Genomic DNA, 17,278 nt, shown 5'->3' with positions numbered 1-17,278 from the left:
CACATAATGAGGAATATTTATATTACTCATGAGCTTTTCCTTAGTTAAATCATATGATTATTTCATTAAAAAAGAAAGGTATATCTAGAACGTTAATAATTGAAATAATCATTTTAACTACTAATTTAAATAAAATAATTCATTTTTAAGCCAAACATGAACCAGATAGAGATGACCGGGTTTATCATGCATGCCATCCACCATTCTTTGTCGTCTTCTGTCCCCCACTAATCACCGTTCATCTCGACCCATTAGTTTGATCTCCACCGTCCACGTGTCGCAATGACAACAACTACATCCAAATGCGGGAAAATAAAATTAAAAAAAGAAAAAAATTTAAGAAAAAAAAGGAATCTCGAGAGAAAAAGAGAACAAAAGCCTTCTCGCTTTCCCTCGACGAGCTTGTCATCGCCTCCGATCGCTGAATCCTTTGCAGCTCTTCAATCAATTCAACCTCTATGTGATGATTCTATCTATCAATCTCTTTCATTGATTTTTTTCCTGAATTTTTGTGTTTTTTTTTCTAATTTTTTGGTCTTTGATTGGTGTAGATGAGATCGGGAGTGGAGGATTAGGGATTTGGTCTGGAAATTGTGGAATTTGGTGTCGATCATGGCGTGCGGAGGATGTTTAGAGTGCCTACTGAAGTTGTTGAATTTCTTGTTGACCATCACGGGGTTGGCGATGGTGGGGTATGGGATCTATCTTCTGGTGGAATGGAATAGGATTTCTGGTGGTGGTGATGATGGAGGAGCGCCGTCTCCGGTCGCTTATCATCCCGAGATTTTGAAGCTCGGTCGGCCGATGTTCCTCCTTGTTTCTCTGTCCGAGAGTTTTCTTGATAAGCTCCCCAAAGCTTGGTATGGCTCTTGTTTCATTTGTTCTTGTGATTTATCTGAGTTTTCTATTTGGTGTGCTGTGGAATTGCTTTTGCGTTTAAGAACTTGAGTTTGGTTTGCATTAATTGGTTCAAAATTAGTGCTTGTGATTGTGATCTTTTAGGTTTCAAACAAGTTAATACATTTAGTGACTAAAATAATAATGATCCTCACTGAAATAATGGCTCAAGTTGAGTGGAAACTTCCTGCTAAACTCCAAATTTCAAAAGAATACTTTTTTGGAAAGAAACATTTTTAGCTTGTCATTTGAAATATGAACAGACTACTCATGTTTGTAAGAAGAAATAATAGTTGGTAAACCTGAATAAAAACTGGGTTTCATTTGAGCATACCAAGCTTCTTACGATGATTGACTGATTTGTCTGTGAGAATGTTCAACTTGTTTGATTTATTAGTCTAGAATTTGAAAGTGTGCAGCATAAATTTTCCTAGTATGAATGGAACTTTTCCTAATAGATAGTTTTCTTAATGTGCATACTCCAATTAAGAAAAGCATGACAAGCATTTTGCTATGAATAAAATCAATTGTGAATACTCTACACAGAAAAACTTCGATGCTGATTTACTGTGAGAAATTCTTAAATTTGGGGCAGCATACTTAGATAAACTCTATGTGCATTCAGAAAGTAAAAGTGATTATGAGGGATTCATAAGTGAATATTTTTAAAGCTAGCACGGACAGCATGGTGCCTCTTCAGAAATGAATTTCATATGGCATAAGTAGCACCGATAGTTAAATGCATGCACATGCGAAGGGAAGTAAAAACAAGTGATGAGGTCTTCACTTGTGAGAGAAAACTATGTTTCCTGCTTCATAGACATCAATTTGAAGCTATCTTTGTAGACTTCCGAACATCGTCATAAAGTTCACTTTCTTATGTGAGTATAAAGATTAATGACTTTGTAGTTCCCTGAAGAAGGCACAATGATTTTTTCCTCACAAGTAACAAAATAATTTTGGTATGAAATTTTGATGGTTTTGCAGGTTTATCTACTTGTTTATCGGTGTTGGAGCTATTCTATTCATCATATCTTGCTTTGGTTGTATAGGAGCTGTGACAAGGAATTCTTGCTGCCTTTCATGCGTATCCTTAATTCCAGTTTATTTATCATCAGATGTTTGTGTCGTTGTATTTATTATCAGAAGCAATTCCTTCTCTCAGCTTCATACTACCATGGAAACTGTTTTCAAGGTGCTGCAGCCATTATTTACAAGTCTCCCACTCTATATTGTTTAAGAAGAGGCAAAGATATTTTTAATAGCCAGGTTGTGAATCTTGTGATAAGCTTGAAATTTGAGGTTCACCTGATTGGGAAACTTGGCATATGCCGTTTCTATTTCTTTTGAGTTGAGGGATAATCTTCTCAAGAATCATGGGTAACTAATTTATTGGACTGAAGCAACTAACTATGAATTCTGTAAATTTGTACATCGCTTGGTTATTGAGCATATCAGCCTGAGGATCTCAAATTTAGGAGGTTACTTATAAAGAAAACATAGAGAAAGCCATTGTCACCAAGAATGATACTGCACACTGTATGCAGTGTACAAAGGTTAATGAATAAAGAAGGACCATCTGATTATATGGACTGCTATATTTTACTTGTGAATACGATTAGGTTAACTAGTATTAAGGATATGTACTCCTTGTAAGTTTTATTTCAGTTCTAGTGGTAAAATGTTTATCTGCTGAAGATAATGTTGATAAATGTTCCACTCCTTAATCCAATCAGTATTCCTTCCTGGTTATCTTGTTGATCCTAATTGAGCTGGGGGCTGCAGCTTTCATTTTCTTTGACCATAGCTGGAAAGATGTGAGATTTTATGAACCCATTTTCTCCTTTGTCCTTCTATTGTTTGTGGTTGCTAACAATCAATCATGAACAGGCTATTCCAGATGATAAAACCGGAAACTTTGCCATGATATATGACTTCTTGGAGAAGAACTGGAAAATTGCTAAATGGGTTGCTTTAGGAGCTGTCATTTTGGAGGTAATCTTGGAATGATTTCTTTTTGCTAGTGAGCAAATTTATATCTTCAATGGTTTGTTAATTTAAAATGTAAATGAACAGAAGTATTCTGCTTTTCTTCAATGTTATATATATTTGGCACTAACCGGGAACATGGATTTGTGATCTGCTTTCTGAACTAAATACTAGTTCACATAAAATTTGTCCCCCACCAGCCATTATTGATTCTAAGTAATGAAGATAGGTGCGCCACCCCACTAAATAACTGATTGTTGTTTTGTAGGGCCTAATATTCTTGCTAGCTCTTATCGTTAGAGCAGCAAACAGACCGGTGGAGTATGACAGTGATGATGAATACATCGCCTCCAGACCTAGCATTCGTGAACCCTTAATCAACCGACCTGTAGTCCCAGCAACTGGTGTTCCTGTAGTCCCCACTCTTGATCAACGTCCCAGCCGGAATGATGCCTGGAGCCAACGGATGAGAGAAAAGGTGCGCCTTATTTTATACAAAAATTCTGTTCCGCTACTGATTTTAGGTTGATGCCCTCTTTTATTTTATGATTATGAAAGTAGGTGCTCAGATATTTTGTTTTACTGCAGTATGGTCTGGATACATCAGAATTCACCTACAATCCTTCAGACCCAAACAGGCTTCGGCAAACAACAGCACCTCAAGCTGAAGAAAGGGGCCGCTGCACCATACTCTGAACTTTACCGAACTTTCCGTCTCTTTTCCACCTGGGAAAATTTGCTAGTCTTTATGAGTCTACTTTAGTTATCTGGGAATGATCTTTTTATGTTGTTTCTGTAAAGTAAATTTGAGTCAAACCTAACATTGCACCAGAAACAGTTGATCTCTTCTGCCTTGCGTTTTCATGTTGGGAGTTTATTTAGGTTTTGTTGTTGGTCTTGCAAATACAGCAGTGTGGCAACCCTACCACAAACACTGCTCCTTTTCAGTGACTCATGAACTTGCAACTGATCCTTTGAGAAATCAAGCCCTTTTCATTTACCTCTGAGCTGTATCATGTACATTACATTATAACTAATCTAAAATTTTTGCTTTTTGTGTTTGGAAATTAGTGTCATATGTGTAGTGGTTGTACATGTGAGTTCATATTGCTTGGTTTCAGAATCAGAGTATTTTTTGGTTCTGGCTTATAACAGTCTGACATGTATTTTTTTTTTCTAAAGATACATATTAGATTGTGATAGATCAGAACCAAGGAATATCTTGGTTTTGATTTTTTTTTTCTTTTTTTTTTTAGGACACATGTCATACCGTGATAAACCAGAAAGGAATATCATAATTCTGGAGCTAGGCGAGCGCTGGGTGTTTTGATTGCATCAACCCTTCACTCCAGTTATAGCACACATGTAAAGCTAAAACCAAGTTATGAAAACATGATTTAAATGAAATATTGTTGAATTAGAGTGATAAGTAATTTAACAAACACAAATGTGTACCTTTTCTTTGATTATAAAATCATTGCTTAAAGTTGATAAATTTGTCCTGACAAACAATACACGAGGGGCCCACAAAGCATATTGGGACACGTGGCATAGTTTAAATCCTTCTTCATTATCATGTATGTATTTCAATAGCGCTTTTGGTCTAAACTCACTTCAGAGGGAAGCTCGGGGTTGCTTCTCGAGTGGGCGCCGATGGCGGGGTTCGCGGCGTTGGCGTCGATGGCGATCCCGGAAGGCTTCCTTCCTCGCCTCGAGAATGCCTCTTCATCACGTCTGAAGGCGTCCAGGGCCTCGTGGATCGTTCGGACGGAGGTACAAACTCTTCCTGCTCTCTTTTGTTAGCTTTATCTGAATTTTAGCGTTTTGATCATGAGGGTTTTGCAATCGTATTTCCATTTCGATTAAGACTGAATCAATGTTTAGTTTTCTGTAAACCTTTTGTCTAATAGAAAAAAAAATGTTTTTTTTTGAACCCTGAATCGAGAATCCTTGGTGATAGGAGATTATGTTAGAGGTTATTCTTTGGGTCTTGACTAGGTCTACATTCTTGTTTCAATTTTGGTAAAATTGAATCAAGATTTAGTTTTTCGTAAGCCTTTTATCAAAAATAAAAAAAAGCTTCTTTTTATTTATTTATTTATTTTTTTTAAAAAAAAACCTTGAACTGAAGAATTATTGGTATAGGTGATGATGTGTGAGATTATGCTCTGGGTCTTGAGTTAGTTTTGCAATCCTGTCTTTGTTCATATACACTGAATCAAGATTAAGGTTTTTCTGTAAACCTTAAGGATTTGGTAATTAGAACTCTCTTGTTCTCTCACTAATAGCATCTTTCATGCTACTATACTGCAAGCTACCTGCTAGTATTCTTGAAGTTGAAGTTATACATTAAGACTTGAAAGCTTATTGATATTCCAAAACAAAGGCGTTTCTTTGTTATTTAATTGCTATGTAACATGTATGAAATTCTAACAATATTATGCAATGTATTTGGCTTCTGCAGTCAAATGTTAGGAAAGAAAAGCTGAAAATTCCTGATCCTCCTTGTGTGGTCTGTAATGGTAGTGGTAGAATTAATTGCCACTATTGCTATGGGAGAGGCATGTGCTCTTATTCACTTTTTATCTTGCACGCATATTCAACTCAAACTCTTGTCTAATACTTCCGCTAATTAGTCTTGGTTCTCCTAAAATGTCAGGAAGAACTAATTGTGTACATCTACCAATGCTCCCAAAAGGAGAGTGGCCCAAGTGGTGAACCAAACTTCTTGTGTTCCTCCCTCGTACTCCAATGAAATGTTTGACCATTTGTAATTTACATTACTAACAAATTGGTCTATAACAGGTGCAGGACCTGTGGAGGAAGTGGGCTTGGATATTGTGACCGATGTCTGGGAACAGGAGAATACAGAGATGTGATGGGTTTTCATTTTATGAAGATGAGCACTAAGCTGTCGTGAAATAACTTGGCAACATTAGAGCTTGTCCCCAAATTATTTTTGAATGATTTTTGCTCGCTGAGCCATGTTGAGAGCTTTCTAGTCATTTGGCCTCCTTGGTCCAGTAGTGAAATTGGTCCATAGAACCTCCTTGTTTTATTTTCCCTTTATTTATATTCTAATATGTAGATTGCATTGTAAGTTATGTTGAAAGCAACAACTGTGAGGTTAGCATGGCTTGAACTGGATTACAAAAGTTCAATGATACAGTTCTTGGTGGTTCTGTAAAGTTTGGTGTCACCTTTTTGACTTGCAGATAACAAAGTTAATGTGCTAAAATTGATTCATTATAAAGAAAAGCTTCTTCTCGTAATTTCGAATTTTCTTGATTTTGTGATCTGGTTTTGTTTTGATAAAAGTTAAGATGATTATGATAATGAAGTATCTGTTCATCAAATAGACAAGTTCTTAGCTTGATACTTTTGATCTAATTCTGTAACAAATTTATGTTCACTTTTATGTCTTAATAATTATTGCGAGTGGCTGTTTAATATAGGGAATGGTTTGAACTTTTGAATTCATGGATGTTTGTTTAATTAGTTTATGTTCCTCAAAAGTGCTTTGATTTTTTAATGTCCATGTATATAATTATTTGTAAACCTTTATAGGCTTTTACTTCCTGATGTTCACTGTTGAGTCTGATAGAAGCTATATTTCCTGATCATCAATACATTGTTTTTGTGAAATGGTCTTCCCTTACTAATTTTAGGCTGTATAACGTTCTAAACTTCTAATATTTGTGATAGCTGGGATAAATCAACGACTTGATTTAGTAGGCTTGCCCGGACTTACCACTAGTTTTGGGGTGCTGTCTTTAGTTTCTATCTTCTTCAGCTGCACTTTATTCACCTCGTGTCTGTTAGCCATTCTGTGGGAATATTCTTATTGAAATAATCCCTGTGCTTTTACTGGGGAATTATTATATATCCAATGAGAATGACAGGCACAGCTGAAGAAAGAACAATCTGCTGATTGCCGTATTAAGATATTTTTCCCTTTCTGTTGTCTCTTTTGAGAAATTGAATACAAGCTATTTTCAATCTTAGGTGTGGCTCTAAATAAGAAGGCAGTGCCCATGCCTTCTTGGCTGATTGCGCTCACTTGGATTGTTTTGTTTGTCAGGTAGTCCCATTATTTCTAAATTTCTGCCTGTCTCATGGATGTAGGCCAACAACATATGCATCTTCTTCTCTGTTTTTTTTTTCCTGTTTAGGCTTTGCTATCACCAGTATCCAAGGTCAAAACTGTATTATATATATATATATAGACCAGCTTGACAATAGCATGAAGTATCAAGGTGAGGGTGCTTAGTAGAGATCCAACAAACCATGGCTGCAGCTGCAAATCCTTATGATATGCCAAAGAACATTGGTGGATCACAACCTGTGGAAAGTGCCCAATGGTTGGCTGCCTCTGGTGACCAGAGCAGGATTCTGGAGAGGTACATAAGGCCTGAGATGAAAACGGATCCTGTTCTACACAGTGAGGAGGATGGTGAAATACCAGTCATCAACATTGGTAGACTTGTCAATACTCAGCACTCTCAAGAGGTGGTGATGAAGCTTGGACTGGCTTGCCAAGAGTGGGGATTCTTCCAGGTTAGTTGTTTTGTTAGTGCCATGCAACACTAAGTTTTGGCATGAAACACTCATGTATTTAATTTTGTGTTTTATTTTTATTTTATTTATTTTTTAATTCTTTTCAGCTCATAAACCATGGAGTGTGAAATCCAAGGTATCTTCAAGTTGCCTTTTAGCAGAGAAGAAGACTTACGGGCAACGCCCCGGGAGTGTTGAGGTTATGGCCAAGCATTTGTCCTGTCTGAGAACCAAATGCTAGTGGGGATATATGTATTTGTTAGTCACCAAGCCACCCTTAGCAAGGAACTCGGAATTTTGGGCTACCAATCCGCTGACATTTAGGTGAAAGATGTTCTACTTTTTTTCCCTTGGTAGTCACAAACCAAGCACATCTTAATTAGGTTCAATTAAACTTAATATCATAAGCGGATAGGTGGAGATATCCTAACTTGTACATTCATATCCATATTAGATTGTTACCATAGTACATGTTCCTTTTTTTCCTTGGGTACCTGTCTCTTTACAAACAACCTTATCAAACTGGTTTTGATGGCATGCTATTTGCAAGCCAAACACATATATTTATACTCATATTTATTAAATTAATTGATGTGTCTTAAGATATTTAATAAAAGACGAATTAATCCTAATCTATGCAGCTTCCTGTTGGAAATATTCTATTGACAATATCTTAAGAAAAAATTCATCATATATTTGAGGTATGTGGAAATCAAAGGAGTAACACAAAAATTATAGGTGTTTTATGGGATTTAAAACAGAGAAAAAGTCTGCATCATCTACCATGATTGTGTTGAAAAAGTTATAGTCATCAGTCATGTCCGTCCAAATTGTTGTAACTCAGTCTATAACATTTTCACATAAAAATGGTAGTGATGGCTAATACTGCTGTTAATGAAAATATGTGATGGGTTTTGATAGATCTCGTTGGACCATTTTCAAATAGTTGTTCTCATAAGCCCCCTTAATATGTGCTAGCCTTTTTAGGTTGTCATGTGGTGAACAAAGTAGTTATAGTAGCTTTGATGCTAGGTTACATGCAAACCAAACATATATTAGTTTGGTTCAATTCAACCTATACATTTAAGCTAATAGGAAGAGAGACCTAGACATATATACTCATGTCCATATTCAGTAAATTAACCAATATGGGACTATTAGGATCTCTAGTTGAAAAAAATATCTAATCAAGACATTCTTATTAACCTTTTTGATGGAGATTTTTTAGTGACAATATTGCAACATAGATTCATCATTTATTTGATGTATCTAGGAATTATAAATGGGGTAACAGGACAGAAAAAAATATGGCTGTTTTATGTGATTTAGAACATTAAAGGTGGCAAAACAAAATAAAGAAGTTACAAATGAGTGTTATATTTGCATCCAATATTGTATCATGGCCATGATTCAATTTGACCCAAAATCTTAAATTGATAGGATGAGAAAACTTGTCTCTTGAATATTTGTGGTATATGATGATTTACATATGAGCAGAATGTAGTCAATTTTTATTTTTTAGTTATTTATTTATTTTATTTTTTTGTGACAAATGTGGCGAGCACAATCAGGAGCATCAGAAATTGAACGTCTGGCCGTGTGCTCTTACTCAATGATGTGGGGTTTGGGTTGCAAGTCCTTACCCACAATCAGGGATCCGTTATCACCATTATATCCAATGAAACTTGAACTTGAGATTTGAACTTTTTACACCAACATCTTTCGTAATGGAGCCAATGATGTTGATCAAAGGTCTGTTAGCAAGCAGAAAGGGGAACAACAATTTCTATTGAGTTATATGTTGGATCTCTATATGAAAAGGGAAATGAGAAGGAAATTGATAAAACATTTTTACCTTTCGACCGTGGTGAAAAATGTATTATTGTGAGAAACAATAATATGGTTTAGAGAAAACATCAACAACTGAAAAACCCTTGCATTACCAACACTTGCTTAGTCTGGTGGTAAAGGCACTTGACAATGCATGGGCAAGCGCGGGTTCGAATCTTTATCATGCGTTATTATTCATAGTATTGTTTATGCACTAGGCTTAAGTACTGTTCACAATACACTTCAAATTGGTTTTGAAGCGTACCCTGTGGAAGGATTTCTCTCTAAAATGGCATGCCATGAGGATGTATTAGCTCTGTATGGTTTTTACAAATCTTTTAGACGTGCCTGTGGCGGATTTTCATTACCCCATGTGGTGTCTGACCGAGTTAAAAAGTTTCTAGGGGATCGATAAGCCACTTTGACTGGTGTATCACTATACTTGTTTCTTGATAAATCCTTAAATTGGGGGCGATTATCGCCTATTGTCAAAAAAAAAAAAAAACCCTTGCATTGTCTATGTACCTTCCTTGAAAAAAAAGGTTTCCTCATAGAGAAATTTGTTGAAGCAGCTGTGTTAGCATGTTAGATGAAGATTGGCTTTCATACCCTGTCAACAATATCTTCTTTATTTTTTTCAATCTATGAAATTTGGTTAACGGTTCAAATGATCTCAGTTGCAGGACTGTATTGGATCAGTATACATTGGAGTTGGAGAGAGTTGCAAGCATTCTGTTGGTTTCTTTGGCAAATGATTTAGGAACTGAGCAAGTTGCTGACATGTTCAAGGAGGGCCTGCAAACAGTAAGGATCAACTACTATCCTCCATGTCACCATGCCGACAAGGTGTTGGGCTTGTCACCGCACTCAGATGCTGAAGGTTTAACATTGCTCCTTCAAATAAATGAAGCTGAAGGATTGCAATTAAAGAAGAATGGTCAATGGATGCCTATCAAACCGCTTCCTAATGTTTTCATTGTTAACAATGGTGATGATACCCTTGAGGTAAATTCAACTCTTTTTGCTTGGGTTGCAAGTTTCCGTTGTCTTGGGTGAATGACATTGTGAAATGAAATCTCTTACAGATCATGAGCAATGGGAAATACAAGAGTATCGAACACAGGGCTGTGATTAACCCACAGAAAGAGTGCATGCCAATAGCTACATTTGTCATGCCTTGGCTTGATGTGACAATAGTCAATAGGTCCAATTCCGAAGCTTGTGGAAGGGAATGAGGAACTCTATCAGACCCGAAGTGTGGTGGATCACTTGAAATTGGTGATGACTAGTAAGATTGAAGGGAAGAGTGTATTGAATATGATGAAATTGAAGAAATGAAGGAGTCATTTGTCATCATACTGAAATGGTCTATCCATGTTTGTTTTGCTTCTCATCATTTTGTCTAACAAGGATAATTATCCATACATGTTCATAAAATTCATACTATTAATGCATGGAAGGCAATATGTGTGAATCATATGCATATTATATAGAGCTGATGATTACTTGTTTATTTTGTTAAGAATGATAGGTGATGTTTTGCTCAATCTTAGTAATAGTTCACTGTGATTTGATTGCAGGGAAAATTCACTGTGATCACTAGGGTTTTGCATTGATTAAATTTTTGAAAGTTAGACTTGGTGTGACCACTGTGAGATAAATGTTCTGGTTGCAAAATAACAGAAATTCAGGTATTCAGGACAATTATTGCAGTGACATTTGCATCATCTCACTGTTCTGAATGTTGAGAGATTAACTGATCAAGGTCTTATGACTTTCATGCAAGCTATTATTGTAGATTGATTATCTGTTTGCAAATGCTGTGTGTTGGTGTCACATTATCCTCATCTTTGATCTTCAGGGAGAAAAATCAATTTTCTTTATAAATTTCAAATTGTTGTCTCCACTTCTCATTATTATCCCTGTTTTCTAATGATTTTGGACTTGTGAACACTGATATTGGAGTTGGCAGCTCCTCAAATGATGAAGCCACCAATGCCAACCTATGACAAGTGAACCAAGGAAAACCATGAACTTCTCACGGTTGTATGTTTTACTCATTTTGTTTTCAAGGGAGAATAACTATCCATATGATGCTAGAATTGATGAAATTAGTGAATGGATTGCAATATTTTTCTCAGTCCCCAGTAGAAATCTTTTTATTGTGATCAGTAGGAAGGGAGAAAGAATTATTCTCTTCCTTGCTACTTGTGATGATAATATATTTACTTGTGCTCTGCTTGTCAGGCTCACTACGTGGCTGTGGCCAGCCTCTTGAGAAATAATAATAATTGAACGCAAATTTCAATGTCATTGTTTTGGATCTTGAGAGACCAAGGTATGTCATTCTGACTTTAATGTGAGCTACTATGATGAGAGTTTAGTTTTTGGCTTTAATGAGCTTACAGTATTAATTACTGTCTATGCCTCCCTGGTTCATCTAGTGCACCATGGTCCAATCTCGATCTTCTACTAGTATTTGTCATCGAGTTCTATTTACCTCTTCCAATGATTTTGAGCTTCAGAGCTTGTAAATTGATGATACTGAAGGAGTTGATGGCTCCATTGATAATGAAGCATGTAGTTTATTCTAATGCAAATCAACCAGTATCGTTTAGCAAGCAGTGATTGATGCCCAGTATTGTTTGACAGTGATAAAACATCAAGGAAACATCAAGGAAACACCAAATCATTTGGAAGCCTCCTGTGTCAATCTTTTGTAGGGATCACTCTCAATGACAGCTGAAGAAGGATTAACCTCTTCTTCGCCGCCTAGATGCACTTAGTTCTTATCTTTTCAGAAACCTTGTATGCTTCGTCTTCAATCTTTTGATGTTTACAATTACTGAATTTGGTATAATTCCAAAGACTTTCCTTGCTAAATGTTCTCTTCTTCATTTTTTAACTCTTTCTTGTTCTACTTTCTATGCTTTTGTCTTTGCCATCATTGTTTAATTGCTTGGTGAGAGCTATATATATATATATATATATATGTATAGAAATAGTCATGAACAAGAAATCTCAAGGTGAAGAAGGTACCTGGTGGACATCAAACAAACACGGATGGCTACAGCTAAGAATGACTGCAGTGTTCTGAAGAACATCATCGGATCGCTCCCGGTGGAGAATGTTCAGTGGCTGGCTGCTTCAGTTGAAGAGAGCAAGCTGCCAGACAGATATGTTAGGCCTGAGATCAATGCGGAACCTGTTCTTAACAATGAGGAGGATGGTGAGATACCAGTTATTGACTTGAATAGGCTTCTCCATGTTCATCACAAAGAGGAGGAGATCATGAAGCTCGGACTGGCTTGTCAGGAGTGGGGATTCTTCCAGGTTAGCAGTTTTACTGTTGCATTCATTCAACACTTCCAAGTTACGGTTTATGATGCGCTGTTACAGATCATAAACCATGGAGTCCCTGAAGAGGTAATAGAGAGAATGAAGTGTGAGATTCAGGGATTCTTCCGGCTACCCTTAGAAGAGAAGAAGACTTATGCACAGCAACCTGGAAGCCTCGAAGGCTATGGCCAAGCATTTGTTGTGTCTGACGAGCAGAAGTTGGACTGGGGAGACATGTATTTCCTTGCCACCCAGCCTCTTTTTGCAAGGAACGTGGAACTCTGGCCTTCTAACCCTCCGGCATTTAGGTAGCTTGAGAGTTTATAAATGATCTTGGTTATTTGTTAATGCTGATAAGAAACTGCAGGGCCGCGTTGGATCAATACTCGTTGGAGTTGAAGAGAGTCTCAAGCATTCTGGTGAAAACAATGGCTAGGTGTTTAGGAGTTGAGGCACTAACTGATATGTTCATTGATGGCCTTCAATCAATGAGGATGAACTATTATCCGGCATGTCGTCAGACAAATAAGGTGCTTGGGCTCTCCCCTCACTCTGATGCTGTTGGCCTGACATTGCTCCTTCAAGTAAATCAAGTTCAAGGATTGCAAATAAAGAAGAATGGTGCATGGATGCCGATCAAACCACTCCCCGGTGCTTTCATTGTTAATATTGGTGATATCCTTGAGGTGAATTTAACTTCTTGTTCTTTGATTTGCAAGTCTATGACTTGGCAGAATGAACTATCGTGCATTGAATTTCTTTTCTTGCACAGATAATGAGCAATGGGAGATACAAGAGTATTGAACACCGGGCTGTGATTAACCCGGACAAAGAACGGATTTCCATCGCCGCATTCCATGGGTCCAAGGCTTGATGTGCCAATAGGCCCCATTCGAGAGCTCTTGGGAGAAAGTGAGGAGCTTTACAAGACTATAAGCTCACTAGACTATGTGAGACTGATAACTTCTAGTAAACTTGAAGGGAAGAACACCTTGGAACAGATGAAACTAAAGAAATGAATGAGTGATTTCTCTTTCTCGCTGAAAACATTGATTGTTGAATTTTCTTTGTTCTCATGTTGTTGTGGATGAAGAATAACTATTAAGACCAATTCTTCAAATTCTGAAAATGGAATCTGGATGGCAATTTGTTGAATCCCTTTTGTGTATCTTTCCTGTAAATCAACAGAGATACAACTCTTGAGAGGATTTTGACGGTAAATACATTTCTTTGTGCAACCATGATTGATGAAGCAGGCAAACAAGTGATTTTTGAATAAAGTGGATAAACCACTAATTTATTAAAAAGAAGGAAACAGAGAGACAGTGAGAAAGGGTCATGAACAAGAAAAAGTCTAAAAATAAAATAACAATCGAAATCCTCACCGGGGATGAGGGAAAACAAAGTGAGCAAAAATCAAGCATGTAAAAAGATAAAATGAGACAAGTTTGGGATGGCGAAAGTCAACCGTCTGGAGACACGAGCACGCCCTAAAGAATAAGGATAGGAGGACTACTCCCGATCGCAGATGTGCAGCGAATCGCCGATAAAAATCGGTGGGTCTAGTGCCCGGTGAAGTTGAGAGAGCGCTGATCCTCCGAGTGGCCTCCGTGGTATCCCGATGAAGGTTCTCTAAATCTATTGAAAGCCAAGAAAGCGATATAATAGCGGATTTGTATAAAATTGAAATAATAGGTAGGCAAGTAAGGTTAAAAATGCGATTGTTTCGCTCAAGCCAAATATTCCAGATTATGGCTCTAGAACGAGGTCCCCCAGTGTCATGACGAGAGGAAATTAATGAGGGGATCCAAATGGTCCAAATATTAGATACTGAGGATGGGGAAGACTCAATATCAAGGTTTTGTTTGAAGAAGGACCAAATACGCTCCGCATATTTGCAATCAAGAAAAAAAGATGTTCCAATCGCTTTCCCGAGTTATTATGACAAAGAATGCATGTGTCGATGGGCATTAGGATTACGACTTTTTTTGAATAGATTGTCAAGAGTAAGAATTTTTGTTTTTCTCGACCAACCAGTGAGAATAAAGTGATTTTGCTTGGGGATTTGGATTTTCAGAAATGAGAATAAAGTTGACTTCGAAGCCCTCCGTCAATTAAGAAATTGTAGAATGATTTGACGAGAAAAATGCCATTTTTCGAGTGGCCGTGAATAAGAGTCCTCTTGGTAATTTATGCATGTTCGGAAAGGAGTAAGAACGGTGTTAATCCCGACCCCGTAAGAAGGATTTATTTCTGGTGGATCGTCAAATAGGTATCCGTGTGATCCATTAAAAAGAGTAGTTTATGCTTAAGATCTTAGACCAACAAGAATTCGATGTAGTAGTGATCTTCCACCACCATTTTCCAAGTAAGGCTTTGTTGAACTCCTGAAGATCAAGAATTCCCCATCCACCCATGAAACGAGGGCGGCAAATCCTTTTTCCAAGCGACTAACTCGATACCCTTTAGATCCAAGATCGTGCCCTTTCCATAAGAAATCTCTTCTAATCTTGTCGATCTCATGAATAACCCAAATTGGTAGTTTGAATATCGACATCCGAAAGAAATGGTAGGGTAGAGAGAACGGAGTTAATAAGGGTTAGACGGCCCCCGTGGAAAGGTATAAAAGCTTTCGTGGAGTGAGTCTAGATCGGACAGAATCAATAAGTTTTGTCCAATTTTGTCGTCTAGGCCGTCTACCAGAGAGCAAACAAGTGATTTTAATTTGGAGAAGACTTGAATGTAAAAAAAATTAATGATACTCTTGGATGTACTCATCGCTTGTTTAATTGCGAAGACTTTAGCATATCCATGTTTTTTTATAAATTTTTTTTTTTGAATAAACCATTGTTTTGTTAAGAAAACTAGAAAGAAAACAAAAATACAAATAAAATAAATCAACATAAATAATGGAAAAGAAGAAAAAGAAAGAAAACAACGACTACAAGACTGCAAAAAATATGGAGGTAATCACTAGGGGTGAGTGATTTTTTTTTTTTTGAAAAAGTGGATAAACCACAATCATTAAGAAAAGAACACCAAAAGGAGCCTTGGCTCTAACAAAAATAACCACCAGAAGTGGTTGAGAGTACAACAGACAAAACGAAAGCCAGAGAGAAGGAAGGGGTAAAAACCTAAGTGGAGAGAAACTCCTTTAGGAAAACAAGTAAGAAAGTCTAAATCTCGCCGGGAGAAGAAGGTCTCGATGACGGGGCATCCGGCACCACATCTCTAGAACTTAGGAACTCCAGACTCCTCTTTATCTTTGACACAGGTTCCTCAAGTTTCGCCTTTTTAGCTTCTGGGACTGCATCGAACCATGAAATTATCATGCAAATAATCTTTAAAATAATTGCAACAGACGAAAGACAATTGGAATTAAAGATGCGAGCATTTCTTTCAAGCCAAATATTCCAATTAATAGCTCTCACAAGCAAATCCCAAAACGGGATTAAATTTTTAGACAGATTGCTTCTCCAGCTTCCCCAAAGGTCCGAGAGGGATCTAGGGGAAAGGATGATCCCAAAAAGTTGTCCAAAAAACTTCCAGATATGCGAGGCGAAGGAGCAATGAAGTAGGAGATGATCAGTCGTTTCAATTGCCGCGTGACACAGCACACAAGTAGCTGAATGAAGGAGATTGCATCTACGCAAAGCTAAGTTGTCCAGTGTCAAGATCTTGTTATCCCAAGCAAGCCAATTGAAAAGATTAATTTTTTTTGGGCAAATGCTTTTCAAGATGATAGGTGATTTGGAGCACCTCAACCCACTGTCATTCAAGAAATTGTAGAATGATTTGACTGTGAAACAACCATTGGCCGTGAGGGACCAACGTTTTTCATCTTTCTCCGACGAGGACAACGCCATGGCAATATTGATAAGAATGCTCCACTCAGGGGAGTTGCTCAATGGAGGCACCGAATTGCTACTCAAAAAGTCCCGAATCGTGACCTCCATATGATTGGTTAGCTGGAACAAATGAGGCCAGATGTTCGCAGGAGCTCGCCCTTCCACCCAATTCTCCAACCAAAAGAGTGTGGAAGCCCCATTCCGAGTGATGGAGATTAAATTCTTCCTAAAAGCTGGGAGGGAGTGCAAGATACCATTCCAGAAGAAGGATCGCCTTCTGCAATGCTTATGGAACAGGTTCCACATTGGGGAGTTCCGGTAGTAATTTTCGTGAAGAATATCCTTACCACACCAACGGGTCTCAGAAGCAATCTTCCACCACCATTTGCCAAGAAAGGCATTATTAAAAGTATATAAATTCAAAATTCCCCATCCTCTTTGCTCTTTAGAACGACACAGTCTAGTCTAGGAAACCAGTCTAATTTTGCTCTGATGATTGTCCGATCCTGACCAGAGGAAATCTCTGCGAATCTTATCGATACCCTTAATAACCCAGGAAGGAAGTTTAAAAATCGACATCCAGTAGGTGGGAATGACAGTAAGCACTGAATTAACCAGTGTAAGTCTCCCCCTAAGGATAGTAGTTTAGATTTCCAAGAAGCGAGCCTCACACGAATTTTGTTTAGTAGGATATCCCAATCCTGTCTTCTTGGTCTTCCCCCCGAAATAGGTATGCCGAGATAGGTAATCGGAAGGGTACCAGAGGCACAATGAATCGTTTTAGCCTAGGCAATATGATGAACCTGATTCCTCAGAGC

The 17,278-nt window shown here is 37.6% G+C and overlaps 3 protein-coding genes and 1 pseudogene across 5 annotated transcripts; all 4 read left to right on the top strand.

Moving 5' to 3' along the window:
• Positions 1 to 305: 305 nt before the first annotated feature.
• Positions 306 to 3,941, top strand: LOC120279347 (tobamovirus multiplication protein 2A-like). Its single transcript, XM_039286274.1, has 7 exons — positions 306 to 460; positions 552 to 860; positions 1,885 to 1,984; positions 2,634 to 2,714; positions 2,788 to 2,892; positions 3,155 to 3,364; positions 3,475 to 3,941. Exons 2-7 carry the CDS (start codon positions 613 to 615, stop codon positions 3,580 to 3,582), a joined length of 852 nt encoding a protein of 283 aa, XP_039142208.1. The 5' UTR covers positions 306 to 460; positions 552 to 612; the 3' UTR covers positions 3,583 to 3,941.
• A 553-nt stretch (positions 3,942 to 4,494) lies between these two features.
• Positions 4,495 to 5,812, top strand: LOC120279069. Its single transcript, XM_039285922.1, has 4 exons — positions 4,495 to 4,659; positions 5,351 to 5,447; positions 5,546 to 5,584; positions 5,692 to 5,812. The coding sequence occupies exons 1-4, from the start codon at positions 4,540 to 4,542 to the stop codon at positions 5,763 to 5,765; spliced, it is 330 nt and encodes a 109-aa protein (XP_039141856.1). The 5' UTR covers positions 4,495 to 4,539; the 3' UTR covers positions 5,766 to 5,812.
• A 346-nt stretch (positions 5,813 to 6,158) lies between these two features.
• On the top strand, positions 6,159 to 10,977 carry LOC120279067 (protein SRG1-like). 3 transcript variants are annotated; one of them, XM_039285919.1, is made up of 4 exons: positions 7,536 to 7,767; positions 9,015 to 9,441; positions 9,951 to 10,278; positions 10,359 to 10,977. In XM_039285919.1, exons 2-4 carry the CDS (start codon positions 9,428 to 9,430, stop codon positions 10,506 to 10,508), a joined length of 492 nt encoding a protein of 163 aa, XP_039141853.1. In that variant the 5' UTR covers positions 7,536 to 7,767; positions 9,015 to 9,427; the 3' UTR covers positions 10,509 to 10,977. The 3 variants fall into 3 exon arrangements, with proteins under 3 accessions (XP_039141855.1, XP_039141853.1, XP_039141854.1); XM_039285920.1 differs by having other exon boundaries at positions 7,536 to 9,441; positions 9,957 to 10,278; XM_039285921.1 differs by lacking the exons at positions 7,536 to 7,767; positions 9,015 to 9,441; positions 10,359 to 10,977 and adding an exon at positions 6,159 to 7,443 and having other exon boundaries at positions 9,951 to 10,048.
• A 776-nt stretch (positions 10,978 to 11,753) lies between these two features.
• LOC120279066 lies at positions 11,754 to 13,756 on the top strand (annotated as a pseudogene).
• The last annotated feature ends 3,522 nt before the right edge of the window (positions 13,757 to 17,278 follow it).

This window comes from Dioscorea cayenensis, chromosome 16, assembly GCF_009730915.1.
Source record: "Dioscorea cayenensis subsp. rotundata cultivar TDr96_F1 chromosome 16, TDr96_F1_v2_PseudoChromosome.rev07_lg8_w22 25.fasta, whole genome shotgun sequence".
Lineage (NCBI taxonomy): Eukaryota > Viridiplantae > Streptophyta > Magnoliopsida > Dioscoreales > Dioscoreaceae > Dioscorea > Dioscorea cayenensis.
The sequence above is the reverse complement of the archived record's forward strand: the minus strand, read 5'-3'. Positions and strand labels throughout refer to the sequence as shown.

Coding starts and splice junctions, on each gene's coding strand:
- LOC120279347 (XM_039286274.1), top strand. CDS start 613: ATGGCGTGCGGAGGATGTTTAGAGTGCCTACTGAAGTTGTTGAATTTC. Junction 2,715..2,787: donor TTGACCATAGCTGGAAAGAT/GTGAGATTTTAT, acceptor AATCATGAACAG/GCTATTCCAGATGATAAAAC. Junction 3,365..3,474: donor GCCAACGGATGAGAGAAAAG/GTGCGCCTTATT, acceptor GTTTTACTGCAG/TATGGTCTGGATACATCAGA.
- LOC120279069 (XM_039285922.1), top strand. CDS start 4,540: ATGGCGGGGTTCGCGGCGTTGGCGTCGATGGCGATCCCGGAAGGCTTC. Junction 4,660..5,350: donor CGTGGATCGTTCGGACGGAG/GTACAAACTCTT, acceptor TGGCTTCTGCAG/TCAAATGTTAGGAAAGAAAA. Junction 5,585..5,691: donor TCTACCAATGCTCCCAAAAG/GAGAGTGGCCCA, acceptor GGTCTATAACAG/GTGCAGGACCTGTGGAGGAA.
- LOC120279067 (XM_039285919.1), top strand. Junction 10,279..10,358: donor ATGGTGATGATACCCTTGAG/GTAAATTCAACT, acceptor AATCTCTTACAG/ATCATGAGCAATGGGAAATA.